The sequence below is a fragment of the Bombina bombina genome, chromosome 1 (genome assembly GCF_027579735.1).
Source record: "Bombina bombina isolate aBomBom1 chromosome 1, aBomBom1.pri, whole genome shotgun sequence".
Lineage (NCBI taxonomy): Eukaryota > Metazoa > Chordata > Amphibia > Anura > Bombinatoridae > Bombina > Bombina bombina.
The window spans coordinates 996112958-996140638 of NC_069499.1; the positions used below are offsets into that span (position 1 = coordinate 996112958).

The 27681-nt window shown below is 37.8% G+C and overlaps 1 protein-coding gene across 7 annotated transcripts in view; it reads right to left on the minus strand.

Annotated features, from left to right (window-relative positions):
- RALGAPB (Ral GTPase activating protein non-catalytic subunit beta) overlaps positions 1-27681 on the minus strand; it is an 843236-nt gene that overhangs the window by 593632 nt on the left and 221923 nt on the right. For 3 of the 7 annotated variants that reach the window (XM_053712501.1, XM_053712446.1, XM_053712294.1), the window contains one exon: positions 1146-1347. In XM_053712501.1, coding sequence (XP_053568476.1) covers positions 1146-1347 — 202 coding nt within the window. Of the gene's footprint in view, positions 1-1145; positions 1351-23211; positions 23248-27681 lie in introns of all 7 variants that reach the window. The other 4 variants (XM_053712337.1, XM_053712205.1, XM_053712384.1 and 1 more) reach the window with 3 other exon arrangements.

Sequence of the window (27681 nt, forward strand, 5' to 3'; positions counted from 1 at the left end):
TTGCCACAGCTCTGCTGAGGCTCCTACCTGCCCTCAAATACGATTCGGAGAAGGAATAAACCCTTTATAATGGTCCTCAGATGCCAAAGGACTCCTCTAGGGAAGCTGGATGTCTCAGTCTGAATTAAAACTGTGCAGCTATAGCGCGAAAATAGGCCCCTCCCACCATGTACTGGATGTCAGAGGGGCCTTAAGAGAATACTCCTATGAGTATCTGACCAGCCATGTGGAAAACTAGGCCCCAAATAAAGATTTATCTCCCTCAGAGAAAAAATGTTCTATTTATGAAAACATGCAAACGTTTTGACACTAAATTATATTAACATGAGTATTACCCTGTTTTGTAAGCATGATCCCAGTCGTTGTTAAATCACTGCATCAGGCTTACCTCAAATACACAAGGCTCTGTCAGCATTTTCTAGAACTTATTCATCTCTCTAGAAATAAAAATACTGAACATACCTCAAAGCAGGTAAATTGCAGACCGTTACCCCAACTGAAGTTTTCCCATACTCTTCAGTTATGTGTCAGAACAGCAATGGACCTTAGTTACAAACCACTAAGATCATCAACCTCCAGGCAGAATTCTTCATCTAATTTCTGCCTGAGAGTAAAACAGTACAACGCCGTTACCGTTTAAAAATAAACTCTTGATTGAAGATAACACTACACTAAGTCACCACTATATCTCTTGATACTTCCCTTGTCGAGAGTTGCAAGAGAATGACTGGAGGTGGGGGTTAGGGGAGGAGCTATATATACAGCTCTGCTGTGGGTGTCCTCTTGCAACTTCCTGTTGGGAAGGAGAATATCCCACAAGTAATGGATGAACCCGTGGACTGGATACACCTTTACAAGAGAAATAGAGGACAAAAACTTTTTCAAAGGTAGCATTTTCACTGTGCAAATTCTGCACAAGCATGTAAAAAAGCTATTGTTTACTGTTCCTTTAAAAGATTAACTTTACTTTATTTGTGTATACACATCATTCTATATGCATATTTGGTGTTCAGTTTGATTTAAACATTTAAGTTTGTGTCAATATCGCTAGAGATCTACATGTAACTTATAATACAACTGTGTGAAACCAATTGTGTGAAAGGAAAATTGCTGCTTGACAGAAAGCTTACAGAGAACACAAATACCTGGAAAGATATGCAGATAGTATCTCTTCTCCAGTTTTCTTGCTGCAGAATATTCGACATAGGGTTCCACAGGCCTCAGCTCTTCCTGCATCATAATTCTCTGGGAATTCATTAGCATCAAACACTGTGTTTGAGCTCATGGTGTCCGTGGACATCTGGGAGCCTTTGCGGCGAAATTCCATCGCTGTTTGGGTAGCCAAAGCTGCTGAGGAGGAGCAAAAAGCGCTTAATCGTACACTGTCTCCAGTGCAGTTGACCAAGGATCATGGGAAGTATGGACACAAAGATTTAGTGTTTTGTATGAATAGTTAGTTAAAACCTAACAAATTTTCTTTCACATTCACACCAGTTGTCCACTGCCCTAACTGTCATGAAGAGCTGTTAACCTGACAATATAAAGTTGCAGTTCCCTCTACGATCCAAAATAATAAACGGTACCTACCACTTAAAATTAATTACAATTAATCGTACAACATAATTTCTTATTAGACCTGAAACACCTCACAAATATAAATCTGGATTTTTCCCCTTAGCCATTTAATATCTTCTGTGTCCTTTAAAAATTATTAAAAGGGACACTGAACCCAAATTTTTTCTTTCGTGATTCAGCATGCAATTTTAAGCAACTTTCTAATTTACTCCTTTTATCAAATTTTCTTCATTCTCTTAGTATCTTTATATGAAATGTAAGAATGTAAGTTTAGATGCTGGTCCATTTTTGGTGAACACACTGGCTTGTTCTTGCTGATTGGTGGATAAATTCACCCACCAATAAACAAGTGCTTTCCATGGTTCTGAACCAAAAAAATAGTTTAGATGCCTTCTTTTTTTAAAAAAAAAGAAAGCAAGAGAACAAAGAAAAACAAGAAAAATTCATAATAGGAGTAAATTAGAAAGTTGCTTAAAATTGCATGCTCTATCTGAATCACAACAGAAAAAATTTGGGTTCAGTGTCCCTTTAAATTCTCAAGTCATAACCCAGCACACTGTTTTATTATGTTGTATTTGATATGATCCATGACAATAAAAATTATTTCAACTAAATTCTCAAGTCATTACTACTGCTCATTTATGAAGAGAGAAAAAAAAATATATCTTTGTTTTACAAATAACGTAATGATGTCTACTTTTTATTTCACACACCTCCACATACACACCTCCTATACCAGTTGAATGGGTGCAGTGAGAGCTTTGGTAGATGTTTTAATGGATTTCATTTTTGATTACTATAATATATATATATATATATATATATATATATATATATATATATATAATCTTATTAGAGCTAAAACAAAGCACCTCTGTGGGTATACAATCATTAAAAGATTCTTTTCACATTGGTAGTGTCTCGTGAAGGAATGCTGCATACGGCTGCATTGTATGAAACTGAAAATCAAGGACTCTGCATTGCATGTTAAAGTATAAGCTACTTTGCTTAATTTCCCTTTAAGTCTTACCAAACCTGCTTGTTCTGTGCAAGCAAGGGCCGAACAGACAAAGTGCATGTACTGTAGGAAGATATCTTGCAAGTCTGCATTTTGATCTGGCCAGGTATCTTTAACCCAGTCTTGTGGTGTATTGATGGCAGTTACCTAAGGGGCATACAGGTGTGGCATTCTAAATGACAAAACATGCTAATGCAGAAAAAGGTACAAATAGAAGACAGGAATAGTGTTTCATGACATCATGAAAACAACCAATGTGAGATCTGTAAATGCAAGGCCTTGTCATAAACTTCTTGATGCCCAGGTGTGTCTCAGAAAACTGGTCTCCCTTGCATTTGGAATGGATAGGGCCAACTGCCAAAAAGCTAAGTATCTTGAAGAAGCCCCAGTTCTCATGAGGTATCAAAAGGTAAGACAGTCATGCCCATGGGTCATATTAGTACAGTGGGTACACCAAGGGACTTGGCTATTCAGGTTACACAAAAATTATTTCTTATATATAAGAATTGTTCTTTGGCAGCACTCAATTGTAAAAAATTGAGGTTCAAATTGTCTTAAAACCTTGAATCCAAGTTTGTTTGCATTGCAAGTTAAAAACTAAATCATACAAGAGTAGACCTTATTTTAATCTGTATAAGTAGCATCTTCGAAAAGCATTGAAGCAGTAAAAATCAGGGTATAGGCTATAAAAGTAAATTAAGGAATCACGAATGCCAAATGAATTACTTACCACTTGTGCCACTTATCGCTGCTTTTGTAGTTCAGTTTGTTGAAAAGAACTTGGGCAAATTTTAATTTACAGAAACTATTGTATGTAACTATGAAATATATACAAATATCTTTCCTTTTATTCTGAGTGACAACACACGAAGGAGATTATTTTAGACAATTGAATTAATGCCATCTCAAATATTGCTATTCCCAACCACTTTCCCCTCCTTCCAGTTTTACCAAAAAAAAATTTCCATGTGCCTCAGGACAGTACATGAAGCCATTAATAATTCTAGATAACCAGATCTGTACCAAAGCAAGAAAAATCATATATAGGAGAGTACAGTTGTTTGGTAACAAATATAACTATAATCTGCATAAGAAAAAAATATCATTAATGAGAAGAAAAACGGCAAAACTTTTCTCACAATAGGTATCTTAAACGAGACAATGGTGAAGCATAACATTTGAAAAAGCATATATAGGGTCACAGAGAAGATAGCCTTCAATGAGAGTGACATCTGTGAACACATGTAAAACTATATTTATATTACCTTCCTGGAAGAAACTGCAGGACTAGAAGAATACACATTTTATATGCATTCCTCAGAGTACATGAATGAGGACGGGAATACCTCACAGAATTAGGGATATAATTACAGAATGTTATTCTTTAGCAAAGAAAATGACTCTTATACATGGTGTGTGTATATATATATATATATATATATATATATATATATATATATATATATATATACACATATATATATATATATATATATATATACATATATATACATACATATATATATACATACATACATACATACACATACACAGTACTTTCTCCAGGCCTATTTAGCGGGTACACCACCCAGCTTATTTTACTGACCACCTATCTAAAATGTAAGCCAATATTAGGCAAAAATGAATAGGACTTGTTATTAATGTTCATTGCACAAACTATCATTAAATCAATGTTAAATTATGCAATCAATTTGTGCTTTGAATAGCTTAAAGTGATGGTAAACTTTACCTTTTGTATAAGCCGATCTGGAATGTTAGTGATATTTTAGATAGAGTTTAATTCATCAGTTATGACACTCCAGCCACCCACTACAAAAGTATTTTTTTTTTGTGTGTGTGAGCTAAAACTGTTCTCCAATAGGCGCTCTAGCAGCACAGCCCTTTTTTTTTTTTTTTTAGCTAGAGCTCTGATTCAGCTCAACAAAAAAACAGAACTTTTGAATTCAACAGTCTGTTTAGCTACATTAAAAAGTAAGTTACAGCGCATCTTCATTATAACTGATGCATTAAACTCCATCTAAAATATCGCTAACATTCTGGATCTGTTAAAACATAAGAGAAAAGTTTATCACTTTAAAGTGATGGAAAGATCAAAAATGAAAAGTGCGGGGGGCGTGGCTACGCAACGTTCTGGAGAGGTCGCACTTCATGAAGCTCCTTGAAACTTATCTTAAAAATATGCTTTTTTTGTCAAGATAATCGGCCTGATTTTAGCCTAAGAGTGTGATATTCCTTCACAATTTACTAGCCCTGATTCAGCGTGACTACTACTCTCCTGAACTTAAGGAACTGATAAAGCCCTTCTGGATTACAGCTTGCGGCCTACTTGTGAACTCCTAACACCCCCCCCCCGATCAGCCGGGTTAGAGCGACGCTAATACTGCTGAAGTTTTGAAATCTCGGTGCTATTTCTATAACGGATGGGGATTATTTTACAGAGTTGAAAACACTTCTCATAGAGCTGGACGCAAAGATGCAAAGTAACTTTTGTGATCTCCAGAGTACTCTCAGAGGCCATGTGAGGAACGAGTTTAAATATACTCCCAAGATGGCGACCCACAGTGACAATTTGGCACAGCACACGGAATTAAAACCCTCCCTACACCAAGGCAAGTGAAGACCAATATTGCTCAATGTCGTTCCACTGGGCGGGGGAAGAGCAGATTCAATCTGCACCAAAGAGCGACTATGGTACTATTACTAATGTTACAGAGCCTACCCTCGTTCTGTTGCGGGAGAGGATCCATCAGAAGCCCCCACTGCTCTACAAATCAGCCGCTGCGGCCAGCCTTCTGACAAGCGCAATCAAAGTGTGGAGCGCTAAGACACAGACCCGTACTGGGAAAAGGAGGTGGAATGCTCTCCGATCTAGCCTGGACACTTCTAGATGGTGAAACACTGTCTGACATGCAGAACCAGCTGACTTAAATCTGTTTCCCTACGATACCTCGTCAGTTACATCCGTTATTGAGATGGAGGTTTTGGTGCCTCTTATTGCAATCGCCATCATATTTTCATGTTTTGCAAAGGGTAGATCAGCTTACAGCGTCTGGAATAGGTTGAGCAGAGACTGCCACGATGCTCATACTAGCTATATGGTTGCTATCACGCTTAGTGACTTTCTTATCAGCTTCCTCAAGCCAAACTGTTTATCGTTATTTTTCAAAGGTGGTAATGTTGAACTGCTGCTTTATGTTTTATTTTTTTTTTCATATGCTATCTTGATATTCATGTTTATAGCTCACTTAAACTAGCTGAATGGCTGCTATCACGTTTAGTATTTATCTTATCAGCTTTTTCAAGCCAAATTGTTTATTGTTATTTTTCAAGGGACGTATAGTAGAACTGCTGTTTTATTTTTCTTATATACTAATTTATTACTCCTATATACTACACACTCTCACAAGGTTGCACTGCTGCATGCTCTGACATATAGTACCCTGTGGGTTCTCCTCTGGATCCGCCTGTTAATAATCTTCCTCATTTGCTGGGAATAATATATGTGAGTTTTTTTACAAGTACCTAGGTGAAGTATTTTACACTACCTTTTCTCCCCTACACATGCGGTAATGTACTGTTTTCTTTATATGCCATGGAGCCACGTCAAGATCTCTTAGAGGAAGATATGTTGTCCTGCTGTCTAAACAGCCATCAAAACACTTCTAGCGCTTGAGCCAGTATTATACTTAGAGTATCTCATTAGCACCACATTGTACTTTCTTCTAACTGGGAGATAAGCCAGTAAGTGAGATAGGTTAATGTCTGATGGAAATTCTCCCTATATACTCCTCCCCCCAAATAAATATCTAATAAAGTAGTTAATGAGCAGTGCATAGGCTACTCTTCAGTAAAGCTAAGAGCGTATACAAAAGGGGATTTTAATTATTTTGCTATCTATTTACCCCACAAGAGATCCTACATTGATCCTATTATTTATCGGCTTTTAGTCTTCAAATTATAGACGTTTAACATCTTATTTATTTATCTCTTATCATGAGTCCCAAGAATGGCCAATTATGAGATTAACATAACCACTCTAGTTACATAATCACAGGCTAGCACTCACTTCTCTGACCTATGACTATTGTGAATCTGTGGACCCTGAAGGTTATGCTATGCTGCTTTCTCTCTCACACATCAAGCTTAGTAAAATCAACTAAAGCACTATCAGGGGTTGTGAATATAACTGTGTGACATATAACAAGGGAAGGGAGAGAGAGGGATGCGCTCTATCTAGAATATTGTAAGAATGTCTCAATGAACCTTTAGGTTTCATCTTGTGGATATTAATACATAGGAAGGCTCACAACTACACTGTCCCCTAAAATGTATGCCTCTTATTTTTACACCTCCTTTTACCCTTGGCTTGTTTTGACCCTATAATATATTAGATGTCATTACCACAGAAAACCCAAATATGGCCACGTATGCGATTCTTATAAGCACCTCGACTACATAATTATATGGCCCATAGAAGTTTAGCTTAGTATCCATCCCAATGGGGCATGGTCATCTTAAAGTGAAGGCCCCAGAATATTATGCAAATCTGCTTTCTCTATTACTCATTGTTGTTAGCATACTATATTGATACATCCTAGTCTATTGGGGTTAAGGCTCTCTGTCCTTTAATCCCAGACAACAGAGAGAATGATGTACCCTACTGAAGACACTGCAAAACTACTAATATAGTCGTCTAGGTTCCATCCGGTTAACAGCTTTTTGCAGAAAGGGTTATACCCACTCTATAACATAAAGCACCTTTCCCTTAATATTACACTTCTTTTATCTTCAGCTAGTACTTTGATCATATAAATTAAGTACTTAATACTATTGTCACATAGAAACACTATTTTTATAGCGGTGCTTATCCGCTGATACTTCCCCAGCTTCCCCCTTGCTCTATACGTTGTTATTGGTATCAAGACCCACTAATAATAAGTTCTTAAGAAGTTCATAATAAATTGGGTCCTCTTAGTAGCTACAGTGCTATTTAGCACGATGGCCTGGAATAATAGCTACTTTCATTATGATATATACATGACATAAAAGAAGGTTTTCAATTATATCTTGGCAGTTATTATATGATTCTGTTCTTTGTTATATTGTTGTCGAGACAACCATTGCTATGTAATGTAATATCTGTCATATTTTTATGTTGCCATTATAAAAAACCCTCAATAAAAAATTATTTAAAAAAAAATAAAAAAAAAATGAAAAGTGCATGGGTGCATTTCGATTTTAAATAAACATTTTTGCAATATACTTCTATTAGCAAAAATGTTTCTAGTAAAAGTATTGTTTCTCAGTGGTTTATGCACATATCCTGTGATTGCCTGTGCACCTGTATTCAAACACTATGTGTGCTCAGAGAGGTGGCTGTGTGTTAAATTGCTTCTGAAGAAGTAATTTGTGTCATACAAGCTACTGCTGACTCTCCGAGAAGGTGTGGTGTTTAAATACTGGTGCACAGGTCTTCACAGGATACGGCCTATTCTGCAGAAAAACAATAACCTTTTTTTTGCTAATGGAAGTATATTGCAAATATTCTTCTATTTCAAATTGAAATGCACTTATGCATATTTCATTTTTGACTTTCCTACCCCTTTAAGTAACATTTATAAATACCAGAAAACGTTAGAATATTGCAAAGTATTACACTTCCCCCAACTGTGTGGCAAACTTTTGTGTAGAGAACACTGTATCCTTTATATCAACGTTTATAAATTGTAAATGTTTTAATATGTTTTTATTAAAGATCTATTATAGCAATTTGTCTATAAAACTAAAAACAGAAGCTGCTCTGAGCTCTAAATATTTATGAGAATGGATAGAAGACCTAAGCATAGGAAGGTTTGGTTTTATATTTAATAAAACAAATTGCATAAGAAAACCAGTATGTTTCAATATATACTTCAAAAAAGGAATCCTACACACAGATTTGTTTCAGAGAGAATATCCTCAAGAGACACCCCTTCAGGAACCCGAGACCCAGGAGTAACAAAAGAAATGCCATCAAACACTATACATATTCTAATCTTTTTAAAAATAAAAAAGCTGATGAGACAGTCTACAGCAGAATTTTATATTGTTTTAAAATATAGATAATTCCTTTATTACCCATTCCCCAGTTTTGAAAAGCTGGGGAATGGGTAGTAAATGTATTATCAATCTTTTTCAACAATAACAATTTTAGTATTAACTGTCCCTTTAACCGAGTGCCAACGACGGCACTGAGGATTCCTCAGATTTGCCTTCCTAAACAAGCATTATCAATTAAAAGGCACTCCCATTTGATGTGGTATTGGCATCCAGAGTGTTTACCAAGGTTCTGGGAACTTTATTAATTGTGGCGCAAGCTCGGGGAACTTTCTCTTCAACATGCTAATATTTACACTGAAACTATTAGTTCTGCAACTACTTCACACGTTAGAAGAATCAACCTACCAAAACAGATGCATCTCCCTTTGTAATCACCGTTCCTCTGTTGAGGTATTGTTCGATAAAGAGGTTGAAGTTGACACTTCGCAAAGACCAGTCTAACCTAGGCAGATCATCATTGTCTGATTTAGCAACTGAGTGATTCTGCTTCCCAATACTGTTCACCTGTGAGAACAGTATTGGGAAGCAGATTCTCTCAGTTGCTACTGTTTTAACCCAGGAGAATGGTTTCAAAACTAAGAGGTATTCAGATAGTGAGAAAGTAGGATCTGCCAGAGATGGACCTCATGGCATCTCGGCTAAAGCACAAACTCTCACCAGGTCTCCAGACCCCTTGGCCTAATAGATAGATGCTCTAGTGGTTCATTGGTTCTTCAATCTCATTTAATTTTTTCCTCTGATTCACCGTGGATAGCTACACAAACAAGAATGAGTGTCAGCAAATTTGAGTGCTTAGACTCTGCCTCGCAGGACTCATGCCTGCGTTGGCGTCTTCCTCTTAGACAAGGACAGTTCATTCATCAGGATCTCAAAACTCAGAATTTGAAGGTCTAGTGATTGACAAGAAAATTGATACCTTAATTCAGGCCAGAAAGCCTGTCACCAGGTGCATATATCGAAGTTTGGAAAGTCTTTAATGCCTGGTGTACAACCAGAGGATACTGTTTGGAATTCTTTTAGAATACCTAGAATTTCTTCAGAAAACTCTAGAGAAAAGTTCATCAGCCAGTTCACTTTAAAGGTCAGATGATTGTGGCCTTATCTGTTTTCTATCATAGGAAAACTGCCAAGATTCCTGATATTCAGACCTTGGCAAAGGCCTTTATCAGAATTAAGCCAGTTAATAGTTGGAGTCTAAATCTGGTTTTGAAGGTTATAGCAGCCACTCCATTTGAAACTATGCATGGTTTAGACCATCAACTTTTTTTTTCTCTTGGCCATTTATTCTGCCTAAACTTTGGGCTTTATCTTGCAAACATGCCTTCCCGATTTTTCATCAGGAAAAGACAGTTCTTCGAAACCAACTTTTTTTTACCTGAGTAGTATCTTTAGATACTACCAGCCAATATATTGTTCCTTCTTTATGCACGGCTCCTAAACATTCAAAGCGGCATCTTCTTCACAGCCTTGATGTTCTGAGGGTATTAAAGTTTTATGCCGAGACCACAAAAGAATTAAGACTAATATTCTTTGTTCATCCATTTTTTAGGACCTCGCAAAAGACAAAAGCAGTAGTTAAAAAGAAGGCAAAGGTGATATTAAATTTAACTAATGTGTAGAAAAATTTATAAAATTTACATTTAAGATTTGACATTTATTTAAGTCATAAAATAAAATGAAACTTACAATTAACATTAAAACATGGATCCATGTAGCAAAACAAATAAATGACAGGAAGTGCACTGAAAACAAAAATGGAAACTGTATGCAGGATGATTAAAGTCACGTGTATGGTATTAGTCTATTAACTCCAGATAGAAAAATTGTGCCGAGTTTCACATTTAGTAGTGTTGTGGGATACGAAGTCGATCCTTAGATAGTGATTTCCCAAAAAAATTATATAGAAAAACCATACAAATATAAAAAAAGAAGAAAAAAAAAAATTTTGAAAAAATATATTGTGATAAAAGTTGATAAATGTGTGTATATTAACCACACAGAAGAGAGTTCCCAGTTTAGGGTAAAGGCTTTGAAGATGGTGAGGTGTATCAATCCTATTGTATTAGGTCCAGGGTAATCCAAAATGATCCCTCTGTTAGTGTTTACCATGTTCTTTGATTCCTACAAACAAAAAAATGTGGATAGTGCAATATTGCTGGTAATATACATACAGTGCTCAGAAATAGGCTTACCATGTGTTGTCAACGCATTTCGGCCTCTTTGTAGGACTTTATCAAGACTAAAAATGGTAAATAGTGTTAGCCTTATATAGGGTATTTTGTGTGTATCTACTGAATAATTGATTTTGGCACCAAAATGATGTGAGGCATTCCTGAATGATGTAATAAACATGAGACTTAATTGTTTAGAGACGGTGACGGACGGAAATGGTGTCATCTTATTAGCATCATTTCCGGTTTCGTTCTATTCCGCAATTCAGTCAAGGAGAAAGTTTCTCATAACTTGCCGGAGTTACTTTTCAATTCAGTTACTGTAATGGTTGTAGCATCGCATCTAATATTCATGCATTACATTATGCAAAGATATGCCCACTATGTAATATCCTCCGTTTTCGGGTACTTGAATCCTATTGTACTGTGGCAGACGGAAGTGACGTTAGCGTAATGGCGTCACTTCCGGTTTCGATTGTGTTTACATCGCCTATGGTTTCGCTTTCTATCTATATTCAAAGCTGTTGGTTCGAACAGTTATAGTGATGTTTGAAAGCTATAGTGAGTGTGTTTAATTGCAACATCAAATAGTGTGTTATAGTTCTAACTTGAATTTGGTGTAGTTATAGCAGAACTGAATAAATAATGCATATTTAACAGCTTATATAACAACAGTTAACAATATAAAATTGCAAAATTACATTTAAAAAAAGAAAAAAAACGCAAAAATGTAATTAAAACAATTTATAAAAACATTTAAAATCTTGGATTAGAATCTAAAAAATATCTTACGGAATCATATATGAAGCAATTGGTTGTATAAAGATAAATACTGTGGAATATACTTATGGTAGAAGCTTATAATTATAAATTTTATACAATGAAAAAAAAAAATTATATATATATATATATTATATATAGAAATAAAAATGCATATGGAAAATGCATATGGAAATATAAACACATACAGAGATATAACGCATACATTGATACAAAAGCTTGATGGATAACTAGGGTACAGTTAAATAATATTGGAGACAAACAAGCACATATCCAAAGGGGATAGTGATATGACTCCATAGGTATATGGGTAACAACTATTATATTTTGTCAGTCAAATTGCTAGTGTGAGACATTATTAGTTAGGTATGACAGTATGCCTAGTTTGGTTATTGGGGAATGATAATATACATTTTATGTGATTTATACTGAATTTGTATTTCTCATAGAGCTACAAAGAACTAGTATGAACAAACGTGGTTTGCAGAATTATGTTAACACATTATTTCATTGTTAAGGAGTTTCACGTCTTTATATTAGGAAGATGTGACAAATCCGCTTTATTTTTTAGGCCTTTTGGGTAAAGGCAGTCTAAATTAAAAATCTATTTCGATTCCACAATTAGTAGCTTTTTTCATAGTCTCCACCCCTCCAGTTTTGTGTAATTTTTTGAATACCCATATAGCTGAAACTTTTCTTACTTCCTTGGTGGTAGTTTGTGAAGTGTCTATATAGGGGTGTCACCTTTTTTTTCTTTCTCAATCTGCAGTAGATGTTCCCTTATTCTTTCTTTGAGTTGTCTGAATGTCAGACCTACGTATTGTAGTCTGCAAGTACATTGTATTAGGTAGATCACTCCCTTATTTTGGCATATAATTAGATCTCTTATCTTGTATTTTACATTTGTACTGTGGGATATGAAGTTATTTGTTTTCAAACCACCCTTACAAGCTTTACAGCTAAGGCATGGGAAAAAAACTAAATTTTTTCCCCCCAAATTTAGTTTGTCTTGGTATACTGGTTGCTAATGTATTCTTTTGGTTATTTTTTTCTTATAAATGTATCTAGGTTGTAATGTTAGTTTTTATCCTATGATATCATCGTTTTTAAGTAGTGGCCAATGTTTTCTGAAAATATTCTCAATTTTCACTGTATTACGTGATTAATCGTATAGTTATATTGTCTTCAAAGTTCTTGGTGTTCTTGGATTTGTATCTAATAAGCTCCTTCCGATCAATGTTTCTTACTTCATCTATGTTGTTATCTAATGTGTTCTCATCGCACCCTCTTTCCAGAAATCTTTTCTTTAATATCAGGGCTTGTTCCTCCCATTTTATGGGGTTTGAACAATTTTTCTTTATTCTAAGAAGTTGGCCCTTAGATATATTGGATTTCCAATTCTTGTGGTGGCAACCAATTTGATTTAAATAGTTGTTGCAGTCTATTTCTTTAAAGAATATGAACGTTTTGAATTTCCCATCTATGACTTCAATTTTTAAATCTAAAAATGTTATCTCTAAAAAGCTGTGCTCGTATGTGAATTTAAGATTTAGTATATTCTCATTCATTATTTTTATTGTATATTCCAAGTCCTCTAGAGAGCCTTTTCATATAATTAAAATATCATCAATGTATCTATGGTATAGGACCAGGTCCACACTTGCTGGACAGGATTCCCAAAAATTGAGTTCCCATCTGCCCATGTATAAGTTTGCATAGCTCGGCACGAACCTGGTCCCAATACCTGTTCCGCATAACTGTCTGTAAAATGTCCCATTATTGTTAAAATAATTATGAGTGAAAATATAGTGTATGCTATGATAAAATCTTTTTGTAGTTGGGGTATGTTTGGGTCTTTTTGTAAAAAGAAGTTAACAGCATCTAGCCCCCCTTGTGTGGTATACTGGTGTACAGTGATACATAACCCCAACTGTCCTGATTTTCACAGGACAGTCCTGATTTTAGGGGGTCTGTCCCAGGTTGCTAGTCATCTGTCCCGCATTGCCCCATGCATTTAAAAAATATATATATATTTTTTTAAATTCTATTGGGCCCATACTCAGAAGCAGCTGGCTTTTCTCTCCCAGGGTTAGATACCTGTTAGATTCCCTGTGGACAAGGAATGATGTGTGGGTTAAGTAGGAGTATTAAGGCTGTATACCCTCTGACCTCAGGTAATGGTGACCTATAACCTTTGATGTGATGACGTCTAACCCCTGGTGATGATACTAGCATGCCTTCAGTTTTATACGATGAGCAGTGCTAACACCAAAGTAATAAACAGTAGCAGCCTGAGACTGCCAGCTAATGTGCTTGCCAACCCCAGGATCCCATACAATGAATTACAGATACCCATATATGATGTAGCGTGTGTGTCTATCTGTATCTATAAGTGTGTGTGTGTATCTGCATGTATAAGTGTCTGCTATGTAGTGTGTGTATTTGTATGTATAAGTGTATGCTGTGTGTGTGTGTGTGTGTGTGTGTGTGTGTATCTGCATGTGTAAGTGTATGCTATGTAGCGTGTTACTGCAAATTTTTGTTGACTTTAAATGCCAGAATCTAGATTATTAATGGGAAATGCAGAGAGCAGTTTTAAAGAATCTATTATTAAATGTCCAATTAAGATAAAAAAATATTTAGTACTGTCTCTGCCAAGGCTAATTAAATACAGAGCTCACATAGCTATACCAGTGGTTTGAGCTTGTGTTTGATTTGCTGCCTAAGAGTATTAAAAATATAAATTATGCATACCTGAAAATTTTATTTCCATCTGTGGGAGGAGAGTCATCGGCTTCATTTATTACTTGTGGGAATTAAGAAACTGTCCACCAGGAGGAGGCAGACACCCCAGCGAAAGGCTTCAATACCTCCCCAACTCCCCTCATCCCCCAGTCATTCTGCCGAGGGAACAAGGAACAGTAGGAGAAATATCAGGGTATAAATGGTGCCAGAACAACAAAAATAAATGTAGGTCCGGCCAACGGAGAAACGGGCGGGAGCCGTGGACTCTCCTCCCACAGATGGAAATGAAATGATCAGGTAAGCACAATTTATGTTTTCCATCTTAATGGGGGAAGAGTCCACGGCTGCATTCATTACTTGTGGGAAACAAATACCTAAAAGCTCTAGAGGACACTGAATGAAAAAAAACGAGAGGCAAAGAGGCGGACCCTAATCTGAGGGCACCACAGCCTGCAAAACGTTTCTCCCAAAAGCTACTTCCGACAAAGTAAAAACATCAAATTTGTAAAACTTTGTAAAAGTATGTAAGGAGGACCAATTAGCCACCTTACAAAACTGCTCCATAGGAGGCCTCATTCTTAAACGCCCATGAAGAGGCCACAGTCCTAGGTGAGTGTGCCATAATCCTGCTATCTCATAGGCCAAGCGAATCAAGCGCCTCAACCAAAAGGATAGGGAAGTAGAAGAGGACTTCTGCCCCCTGCGCTTCCCCGAATACACAACAAATAAAGATGTGAAGTCTGTCTGAATTCTTTTGTGGCCTGAAGATAGAACTTCAAGGCTCGAACCTCATCCAAATTATGAAGCAACCTTTCCTTTGAAGAAGGGTTAGGACACAAGGAAGGAACCACTATCTCCTGATAGATGTTACGATTCGACACAACCTTGTCACAAGACAGGCCTGATCCTAGACAGAGCCTGAACGAAAGACTAAATATCAGGAAGCACTGCAAGCTTCTTGTGTAACAGTACCGATAAAGCCGAAATCTGTCCCTTTTAAAAAGGAACTGGCGGCAAGTCCCTTCTCCAACCCATACTGGAGGAAGGATAGGATCCTGGATACCCTAACCTTAGGCCAGGGATATCCGCGTTCCTCACACCAGGACCAGTAGGTCCCCCACTCCTTATGATAAATGCGACGAATGACCGGCTTCCTGGCTTAAATGAGAGTATCAATCACTCTCTCCGAAAATCCTCTCTTGGCTAGGACTAAGTGTTCAAATTCCACGCAGTCAGCCTCAGAGAATCGAGATTTTGATGTACAAAGAGACCCTGAACCAGCAGATCTCTGCAACAAGGTAACCTCCATGGCGGAGACAATGACATCCCTACCAGATCCGCAAACCATATCCTCCACAGCCAGGACCGAGCAATCAGAATAGCCGAAGCTTGCTCCTGCTTGATGCGGGCCACTACTCGAGGTAGAAGTGGCAACAGTGGAAATATGTAGACTGGATTGCACTCCCAAGGCACCGCTAAGGCATCTATCAGCTCTGCCTGGGGATCCCTGGAATGCGACCCATATCTGGGTAGCTTGAAGTTGAGCCTGGACGCCATGAGATCTATCTCAGCATCCCTCATCGGTTGCAGATCTCCGCAAACACCTCGGGATGGAGAGATCATTCCCCCGGACAGTTGAGCCGGGGAGATCCACCAAGAGAGGATTCCCTCGTTCGGTTGTCCAGGGAGACCTTTTGGGATAGAGTGATAAACATGCACAACTGAAGAGGTCCGATATAGAATCTGGCGTATGAAATGACATCTATGCTGGATACAATGAGCCCAATCACCTCCATACAACGGGCAACAGATGGCCTTAAGGAGGTCTGAAGGGCAAGACAGCTGGACACAATCTTGCAACATCTCTGATCAGTCCCTGAGTGGAGCCCACACCACTCACATCGCCACTGGTGATCCAAGATTGTTTCCCTATTTGGGAGAAAAGTTTATCTGCCAATAAACGTTTTCAACTATACAACGCTGTGTGTTGGTGCACCTCATCTTTTCCTCCTTGATAACATCTCTGATCTGTAAGGAATATCTTCATGGATATGAGGATATGATTGTGCCCAGAAATTCGACTCTGTTGCTGGAAACCCAGGGAACTCTTTCCCTCGTTTATCTTCCATCCATGGGATCAAAGAAGGAGAAGAAGAGTCCTCGAATTGTCCTCTGTTAGACTGCATGACGAAGCCTGGACCAGGATGTCGTCTAGATAAGGTGCCACTGCAACACCTTAGGCTCTCGCTACCGCGAGCAGCGCTCCCAGAACCTTCGTAAAGACTCTTGGGGCAGTCGCCAGACCTAATGGTAGGGCCACAAACTGGAAGCGTTGGTCTAGAAAGCAAATCTTAGGAATCTGAAGTGATCCTTGTGGATTGGCACGTGAAGGTAAGCATCCTTCAAATCTATTGTAGTCATGAACTGTCCCTATTGAACTAGGGGCAGAAAGGACCTGATCGTCTCCATCTTGAACGATGGGACAGACAGAAATTTGTTTAGGCACTTTAGGTCTAAAATCGGGCAAAACGTGCCCTCCTTCTTTGGGACCACAAAAAGGTTTGAATAATACCCCAGACCTATTTCCGCTAGAGGTACTGGTAAGATTACTCAGAGAGAGGAGAGATCGCTCACGCACTCTAGAAAAAGCATCTCTCTTCTCTGGACTTGAAGAAAGGTTTGACAGAAGGAATCTGCCCCTGGGCGGATGCGTCTTGAACCCTATCCTGTATCCCTGGGTGATGACCTCCAGAACTCAAGGATCCTGAACGTGTCTCATCCAAGCCAACGTGAAAAGCAATAGTCTGCCCCCTACGCTATCCAGAGATGGATCGGGGGCCGCCCCTTCATGCCGATTTTGTCACGGCGGGCTTCTTGCTTTGCTTGGCTTTGTTCCAAGATTGAGCAGGTTTCCAAGATCTCTTGGACTGTTCGGGTTTTGCGGCAGGTTGCTGGCGTTGGGACTTGTCTGAACGAAAGAGACTAAAAGTAGACCCCTTAGGCTTATTCTTATCCTGCAGTAGGAAAGCACCCTTGCCTCCTGTGACGTGGATATAATAGGCCAGGCCTGGAACAAAAAGAACTTTCCCCTGAAACGGGAGGGATAGTAATCTAGACTTGGAAGTCATGTCAGCAGACCACAACTTTAACCACAAAGCCCTAAGGGCTAGAACAGAGAACCCTGATGTCATGGCATTCAGGCACATAATCTGCATATTTGCATCACAGATAAACGAATTAGCCACCCTTAAGGCCTTAATTATTTCCTGTATCTAATTTTTTTATCCATGTGCTCTTTGAACGACGAACTATCCTCGAGTGGGATAGTTGTACGCTTAGCGAGCGTGGAGATAGCTCTATCCACCTTAGCCCCCCACAGCTCAAGCTGAGTCCGGAACGGGGAACAGTTTTTTTTAAAAGAAGTAGAGGGAGAAAAGCAAGAACCAAGTTTCTCCCATTCGTTCTTAATATTAGCCCTCTTAACGGGAACCGGGAAGATCTGAGTCACCATCCTGTCCTCGTTGACCCTCTTTTCAGCAAGAAGCACAAATGCTCCTTTTTAAACTTAAAGCCTGGCTCCTCCGCAGCCGGAGGTCAAGATGTCGCCTATTCCGACCCAGAAAGAGCATCCTCCGAGGAGTCGGAGTCGTCTTCATCAGCGGATAATCTGTCATTGACATCCAACGGAGTAGATGACACCTGGGACATATAGCTATGTTTCACCTTTCGCTTAGAAGGTCGTGGAAAGGCATCGAAGGACGCAGAAACCGCCGTTTGCAACTGATCAGCAAAATCTGGCGGCCAAAGGGCCCCTCCCGCGGGAGGATTAGTAGTGCCCTGGGTAGCTGCATTTGTAATCGGAGATGAATGTAGGGAAAGCACCTCGCGGGACAGAGAACCCCAGAGGTGGACGGCTCAGTTGTACTAAATATCTTATGCAATTTTATCAAAGCACGTGGAACATAGTTGAGCAGGCGGATCTACCGGAACCTCCTCACTATAAACACAGGTATTAGATTTGGTTAAAGAGGGAGTACCCTCTAACATACCAGAGTCCTCCATAGCTTGTGCCTTTATTACGGAGTAGATAGAATTAAATGGCACCTTTATATCCCAATGGCCAGGGCACTCACCACCTCCTATGACCCGGACCACAAAGATACCGTTTTGTCTCCCAGAACCGCCGATCAAGAAAGAAGTTAAAGAGGCCACACCCGATCACATGGAGTGCCATGCAGGGCCGCCCCTGCACTATAGAGAAAAACATGCCAAAAAGAGGATGCGCCGATATCTCTCAAAAAAACCTGACTGTTCGCACATTGCTAGAGCCTCATCTCACACATGTCGCAGCATCAAACACAATAAAGAATATTATGCATAAATCGCCCCGTTCATATAACCCCCTTTCCGTGGATATTAACCCTTGATTAGTAACTTGTGTCTTCTAATTTATTTTTTTAGATTCTAATTTACTGTTTTTATTAAATGTTTATGAAATTTGTGATTTTTTTTTAATGGAATTTTGCAATTTTATATTGTTAAATGTTGTTATATAAGCTGTTATATATGCATTATTTATTCTGTTCTGCTATAACTACAACAAATTCAAGTTGGAACTATAACACACTATTTGATGGTGCAATTAAACACACTCACTATAGCTTTCAAACGTCGCTATAACTGTTCAAACCAACAGCTTTGAATATAGATAGAAAATGAAAGCATAGGCGATGTAAACACAATCGAAACCGGAAGTGACGCCATTACGCTAACCTCACTTCCGTCTGCCACAGTACAATAGGATTCAAGTACCCAAGAACGGAGGAAATTACATAGTGGGCATATCTTTGTATAATATAATGCATGAATATTAGATGCGATGCTACAACCATTACAGTAACGGAATTGAAAAGTAACTCCGGCAAGTTATGAGAAACTTTCTCCCTAACTTAATTGCAAAATATAACGAAACCGGAAATGACGCTAATAAGATGACGCCATTTCCGGCCGTCACCTTCTCAAAACAATTAAGTCTCATGCTTATTTCATCATTCAGGAACGCCTCACATAATTTTGGCGCCAAAATCAATTATCCAATAAATACACACAAAATACCCTATACAAGGCTACCACTATTTACCATATTTAGTCTTGATAAACGGCCTACAAAGAGGCCGAAACGCGTTGACAACACATGGTAAGACTTTTTCTGAGCACTGTATAATTTATTACCATCAATATTGCACTATCCACCTTTTTTGTTTGTAGGAATCAAAGAACACGGTACACACTAACAGAGGGATCATTTTGGATTACCCTGGACCTAATACAATAGGATTGATACACCTCACCATCTTCAAAACCTTTACCCTAAACTGGGAACTCTCTTCTGTGTATTTAAAATACACACATTTATCAACTTAAATTTTTCTCCTTTTTCACAATATATTTTTTCAAAATGTTTTCTTCCTTTTTTTTTTCTTCTTTTTTTTTATATTTTCATATTTTTATATTTGTATGGTTTTTCTATATATTTTTTGGGGAAATCACTACCTAAGGATCAACTTCATATCCTACAACACTACTAAATGTGACACTTTTTTCTATCTGGAGTTAGACTAATACCATACACGTGACTTTAATCATCCTGTATACAGTTTTACATTTTTGTTTTCATTGCAATTCCTGTTATTTATTTGTGTTGCTACATGGATCCATGTTTTATTGTGAATTGTACGTTTCATTTTATGACAAATAAATGTAAGATCTTAAATTTTAATTTTATAAATGTTTCTACACATTAGTTAAATTTAACATCACCTTAGCCGCCTTTTTAGGCACTCCTTAAAGTGAAGGTAAAGTTACCTTGATGTCTATCTCAAATATTAATCTTACATCAAAATTAATATGACTTTCATTCATGATTTATTTTAAAAATGATTGTAAAAAAAGTAATATCCGTTTTAACTCACTGTTTTCAATTCCGCAAAATCAGCCTGTGTATTTGTTTTTTGTTTTCCCTCTTGATCACGTTTTTAAGTCAGCCACTAGAAATTCTGGCCGTTAGGCGGCCGTCACTCCACGTCATCTGCCGACTTGATAATATGCGCATGCGCTACTCTTTATTTATTCATTTCTGAGTACACGCGCGCTCCTGTTTCGCGAATGCATGCTCCTATTACATCTGGATTCCCATATTACAAGAGTTCTTACGGCCGCCTCTAATAGGGACACACTGTTAATTAGAAGCTGCAACTTCTGGTGGCCCTAATGTATTGATAGTATTAAAGAGTTTGCACAATTTGTCCAATCGGCAAATCGCCGATTGACGCATGCGCAGTTTTCACTGAGCCTCGTGAATGCGCTTATACAGACTTATCGCCGATTGACGCATGCGCAGTTTTCACTGAGCCTCGTGAATGCGCTTATACAGACTTACAGACAAGGAAAGCAGGAAATAGTAGTTGGGAGGAGTCAGGCATCATAACGGTGGGTCTTTTATATATTGATTAAAAAAAGCTATAAAAGAAAATATTTTTAAAAAAACTTAACGATTAACTTATGTTTGCAGTAAATAATGGAAATATGTCTTTGAACTGAAGAAACTTTACCTTCACTTTAACATTCTGTTAAAGGGACAGTATACACTCATTTTCATATAACTGCACAGATACTGATCTAAAAATCCGGTATAAAACGGTTTAAAAACTTACTTAGAAGCTCTCAGTTTAGCTCTGTTGAAAAGGTAGCTAGAAAGCCCAGTGCAAGTGGGGGGAAAAAGACACTCCCCCCTCCCCCTTCTTTTGCAGATGAAAAGACCCTTTACACAAACAGGAACAAGCTGGAGAAGGTAGCTGACGGTATTATACTCATAATACTTTGGGACTAGGAGTCTGAAAATCAGAGCAATGTTATTTAAAATATGCAAAAATTATAAAAAAAAACTTTATGGGCTATATAAATAGATCATCTACAAACCATTTATGCAAAGAAATAATGTGTATAATGTCCCTTTAACATTAACTTCCTTTTAGGGTATAGCTAGGAACCCTCTTTAAGGAGCTATAGGTGTTTAACACTAAGCACTGGGGTTTAACGGTTTGTTAGAAGACAAAGTAGTAGTTACTTGGCTCAAAGCTTTAATTCGGAAGACATTAAGTTGCAAATACCCCTGTGAATGTATTAATGCTCATTCCACTAGAGCAGTAACATCATCTTGCGCTTTTCATCATGAAGCTTCTATAGACCGAATTTGCAAGGCAGCTACTTGGTATTCTCTAAACACTTTCACAAAATTTTACCAATTTGCGCATACCTCTTCTGAGGTGGCTTTTGGCAGAAAGTACTGTGAGCTGCAGTGGCTGATCAGTAACTTCCTGCTTTACATGTAGAGATCACCCTAAATATGGTGGTCTTAAAGAGTGTCCATAAGCCCCACCCTATTTTGTATACAGTTGAAGTCAGAACTTTTTTTGAACATCGTTTGCCCAATTTGTCTTTCCTGCTTCTCTAGTTTCCTTCCATCTACTTAGCCATATATATGACTAAGGAATTCTGGGAGAGTGGAAGGAATCAAAGCTCTGGTAAGTAGGCGTGTTTTTGCCTCCTAACGGACTGGAGTGTAATCCCTCATGTCAAAATGAAACTTTCATGATTCAAATAGAACATGCAGTTAAAATAAAAAAAATGTTTCCAATTTACATCCAAAGTGTTCAAAGTCTTTATATGCATACTATTTTGCACCAGTTACTATTAAGTATGTGCAAGAGTTCACAGTATATACATATAAGACATGGAAATAGAAGTATTTTGCTCATTTAAAATTTAAATTAGGTGCTCTTGCATTGTCTTATTACACTTGCAGAATATGAAATTCTTCTTTATTTAATGGCCCTTTAAGTTTATATAAATACGTTATTTAAAGCAATGCTGATAACAAATCAAGGTTCTCAAACTGGAATTCCAGGACACAAAATATAAAAACAGTCATAAAAAAATATGTGATTTGTGAAAAATGAAGTATGCATTTGCATTGCAATTTACAAGTACAAAATGGGAGGGGAAAAGAAGAGGGAACTGCATCTTTATTTGCTCGGTAATCTGAGAAATAAGCAGTTGTTACAAATATTGATTTTACTGACTTTTTTCTCCTGTATAGGTTTCATGGTTTGGCTTTACTGCTGACTTTAGGATATTTTGATCATAATCTCATCTTAATTAGGATACAGAGTCAAATTAACAAATTAAGATTTGGGGAAAGTTAACCATTTAATTTGGTATTCTGCTTTATTGTTCCCAGTCTTAACAGGATAATAATTTGCCTTATGAATACAATATAGTAGACACAAATCTTCATCCATTTTCCCATGAACCTTGGCTGCTTAATATGCAATAACCAGCAATAAATCACAACCAATGAAATATCAATAATATATAAAACTACATGCACAAATGTCAAACAATACATATAAGATAAAATAAAAAATGAAATTTGAAAGATAAAAAAAAATAAAAAAATGGTTAGTGCATAATCCTTGACTCCTTATCATGAAATAAATGGGGGAGATTGAAAACAGATTAGTTTGACTCTGTAACAATCATTCCCATTCAGACAGAGAAACTGAAGAAATGGACCATTGCCCCAACAATTAGATGCAAAGTAAAATAATAATTAAAAAAAAAAGAACAAATGAAAAGAAACACAAGACAACAATGTTAGGAGAAAACTAAAAAAATACGAGCGGTTATGTAAAAATGGAAAATATAAAAAGATTACAATCGAAGCTACTGATTCCTACTTACAAGATTTATAAGAAAGAAGAATTTGGATAAAAGATGCTGCAAGATAACAGAAATAAAATGGAAAGAAATCAAAAGGACAGAAGTAGTTATAAGAAAGTACTTTAAATATGGTAAGAAATTCACATAAAAGGAAGGGATTTGTAATTCTTTTTTTAAAGGAAGAGTGAATGGATAGTTTGTGTAATGGAGTGTGATATTTTAAACAGTGCACAACAATGGATAAAAAATTACAGAATGGCAGATGACAGCATAGTGGATAGTTTAGCTAATCTAACAAAATGAGTTTAAGCCTTCCCAGCATTATCCACTGATTATTAGATAAGGGTTCTAACAACTGGAAAAGGCTAGGCTCTACAAACTTACCCCTAGGGAGTATGAAATAGCCATACGGTACTATCTTAAGAATTAAGAAAGCATGACCTTCAATGTATTCTTTATTGAGTGGATAACCAGATTAGCATAGCTGTTGTACATACTTGACTAATATTAAAACAAGATCCCCCACCCACTTGTAGTGGCAGAGGTTTACCAAAGTCAAATATGGAAAATACAAAAATCTAAAAGGGCATCAGTACAAAATACATGTTTTCATGAATGCTTCCAAAATAGACAAGTTTGTTTTTTGCTTTTTTTTCTGTTGGCTATTTTTACCATAGCGCTTGCTGAATAACAAAGTCTACACATTTTTCTAGAATTAAAATGGGCTGCCAACTGTCTCAAGTATATGCACCTGTACTTGTGATTTGTCTCGTCCACTAAACATTAACTCCAGAAATACCAAAAAGGCTATGGTGAACCTACTGTATTTAAATTAAACACTTTATTTAAACATAGCAGAATAAAAAGGTAGATGCATTTTAATAATTTTGCCACCTAGAAACGGATGGGCTGTGGTTACCATAAGAACTGTCTCTTGTTAAAATGTTGATACCTGGCCTTTTCACACATTCCCATACTGAGCAACAATCAAATCCTAAAACAAAGGGACAATTCTACCAACAAGAAATTGTATATTAACACTGCAGGGCATTTTGTGGTCTGATCTCAACAGTATTGTCTATCTTTGATGATAAAATCTCTGTAACATAGTGAACAGTAACATTAGAGAATATAGTTAAAACTCTTCTTCAAAACACAGAAAGCCCTGTGTGTCACTTTAATAACTCATGGTGGGCAGGTGGGTTTAGGTTAGGGCCTTGACCTTGATAATACTTTCTGGTGTCAAAGTATCTCTGACAAAAACCCTTTGAAAAAAAAGCTTTGAAAAAGATTCTAAAGTTTACAAGTAGGGAATGAGACTACCAGTCCTGATAATGGTTCTACAAGAGTGAGGGGGATGAGTGTGTAAACAGATGGATAAATAGAGACACATAAATACTTAGGAAAGATCATGTGCTATCACAAAACTATACAATACTTTCACAGAAGTGAAAAACATAATACATCCTTACCAGATAAATTCCGTTCCTTCCGTATAGGGAGAGTCTATGGCTTCATTCCTTACTGTTGGGAAATACAACACCTGGCCACCAGGAGGAGGCAAAGAGACCAAAGCCAAAGGCTTAAATATCCCTCATTACCCCAGTCCTTCTGCCGAGGGAACAAGGAAAAGTAGGAGAAACATTAGGGTATAAATGGTGCCAGAAGAATAAAATAAATAGGGGACCGCCCATAGACGAGAAAAAACAGGAGGGGGCCATGGAATCTCCCTATCCGGAAGGAAAGGAATTTATCTGGTAAGCATGAATAATGTTTTCCTTCCTAAGATAGGGAGAGTCCACAGCTTCATTTCTTACTGTTGGGAAAACTATACCCAAGCTTCAGAGGACACTGAATGAATAACGGGAGGGAACAAAATGGAAGAGGCGGACCCTATTCTGAGGGCACCGCAGTCTGCAAAACTAGTCTCCCAAAGCTGCTTCAGCCGTAGCAAAAACATAAAACTTGAAAATTTTTGAAAAAGTATGTAAGGAGGACCTGGTAGCCACCTTACAAATCTGATCCATAAAGGCCTCGTTCTAAAAGGCCCAAAAGTAAGCCACTGCTTTAGTGGAATGAGCTGTTATCCTCTCAGGAGGACGATGTCCTGCTGCCTCGCAAGCTAAACGGATGACACTCCTTAACCAAAAAGGGAAGTCAAAGTAGCCTTCTGCCCTTTACGCTTCTCCGAACAGAAAACAAACAAAGAGGAAGATTGTCTAAACTCCTTAGTAGCATGAAGATAGAACTTCAAGGTGCGAATCACAACTAAATTGTAAAGTAAGCGTTCCTTCGATGAAGGATTAGGACACTCTCTCCTCCTGATTGACGTTGCAATCTGACACAACCTTAGGACGAAAACCTAATTTAGTACGTAAAACTGCCTTATCTGCATGAAAAATCAGATAAGGGGGCTCACATTGCAAAGCAGAGATCTCAAACACTGCGCACACAGGCAATGTGTGCAGAGGCTCAAATGCAACCTGTTGCAAAACCTGAACAACAAGATTTAGGCTCCAAGGAGGAGCCCCAGATCTAAACACAGGTCTGATCCTAAGCAGAGCCTAAACAAAGTACTGCATGTCTGGAAGCTCAGCCAGTCTCTTATGCAATAAAACCGACAGGGCCAAAATCTGTCCCCTCAGGGAACTAGCAGAAAGGTCCTTCCCCAGCCCATCCTGGAGAAAGGATAAGATCCTGGCAACCGTAACACTGTGCCAGGAAAAACATAATTTATGTAAGAACTTACCTGATAAATTCATTTCTTTCATATTAGCAAGAGTCCATGAGCTAGTGACGTATGGGATATACATTCCTACCAGGAGGGGCAAAGTTTCCCAAACCTCAAAATGCCTATAAATACACCCCTCACCACACCCACAAATCAGTTTAACGAATAGCCAAGAAGTGGGGTGATAAAAAAAGTGCGAAAGCATATAAAATAAGGAATTGGAATAGTTGTGCTTTATACAAAAAAATCATAACCACCACAAAAAGGGTGGGCCTCATGGACTCTTGCTAATATGAAAGAAATGAATTTATCAGGTAAGTTCTTACATAAATTATGTTTTCTTTCATGTAATTAGCAAGAGTCCATGAGCTAGTGACGTATGGGATAATGACTACCCAAGATGTGGATCTTTCCACGCAAGAGTCACTAGAGAGGGAGGGATAAAATAAAGACAGCCAATTCCTGCTGAAAATAATCCACACCCAAAATAAAGTTTAATGAAAACATAAGCAGAAGATTCAAACTGAAACCGCTGCCTGAAGTACTTTTCTACCAAAAACTGCTTCAGAAGAAGAAAACACATCAAAATGGTAGAATTTAGTAAAAGTATGCAAAGAGGACCAAGTTGCTGCTTTGCAAATCTGATCAACCGAAGCCTCATTCCTAAACGCCCAGGAAGTAGAAACTGACCTAGTAGAATGAGCTGTAATCCTTTGAGGCGGAGTTTTACCCGACTCGACATAAGCATGGTGAATTAAGGATTTCAACCAAGATGCCAAAGAAATGGCAGAAGCTTTCTGACCTTTTCTAGAACCGGAAAAGATGACAAATAGACTAGAAGTCTTTCGAAAAGACTTAGTAGCTTCAACATAATATTTCAAAGCTCTAACAACATCCAAAGAATGCAAGATTTCTCCTTAGAATTCTTAGGATTAGGACATAATGAAGGAACCACAATTTCTCTACTAATGTTGTTGGAATTCACAACCTTAGGTAAAAATTCAAAAGAAGTTCGCAACACCGCCTTATCCTGATGAAAAATCAGAAAAGGAGACTCACAAGAAAGAGCAGATAATTCAGAGACTCTTCTGGCAGAAGAGATGGCCAAAAGGAACAAAACTTTCCAAGAAAGTAATTTAATGTCCAATGAATGCATGGGTTCAAAAGGAGGAGCTTGAAGAGCCCCCAGAACCAAATTCAAACTCCAAGGAGGAGAAATAGACTTAATGACAGGTTTGATACGAACCAAAGCTTGTACAAAACAATGAATATCAGGAAGATTAGCAATCTTTCTGTGAAAAAGAACAGAAAGAGCAGAGATTTGTCCTTTCAAGGAACTTGCGGACAAACCTTTATCTAAACCATCCTGAAGAAACTGTAAAATTCTCGGAATTCTAAAAGAATGCCAGGAAAAATGATGAGAAAGACACCAAGAAATATAAGTCTTCCAGACTCTATAATATATCTCTCTAGATACAGATTTACGAGCCTGTAACATAGTATTAATCACAGCGTCAGAGAAACCTCTTTGACCAAGAATCAAGCGTTCAATCTCCATACCTTTAAATTTAAGGATTTGAGATCCTGATGGAAGAAAGGACCTTGCGACAGAAGGTCTGGTCTTAACGGAAGAGTCCACGGCTGGCAAGAGGCCATCCGGACAAGATCCGCATACCAAAACCTGTGAGGCCATGCTGGAGCTACCAGCAGAACAAAAGAGCATTCCTTCAGAATCTTGGAGATTACTCTTGGAAGAAGAA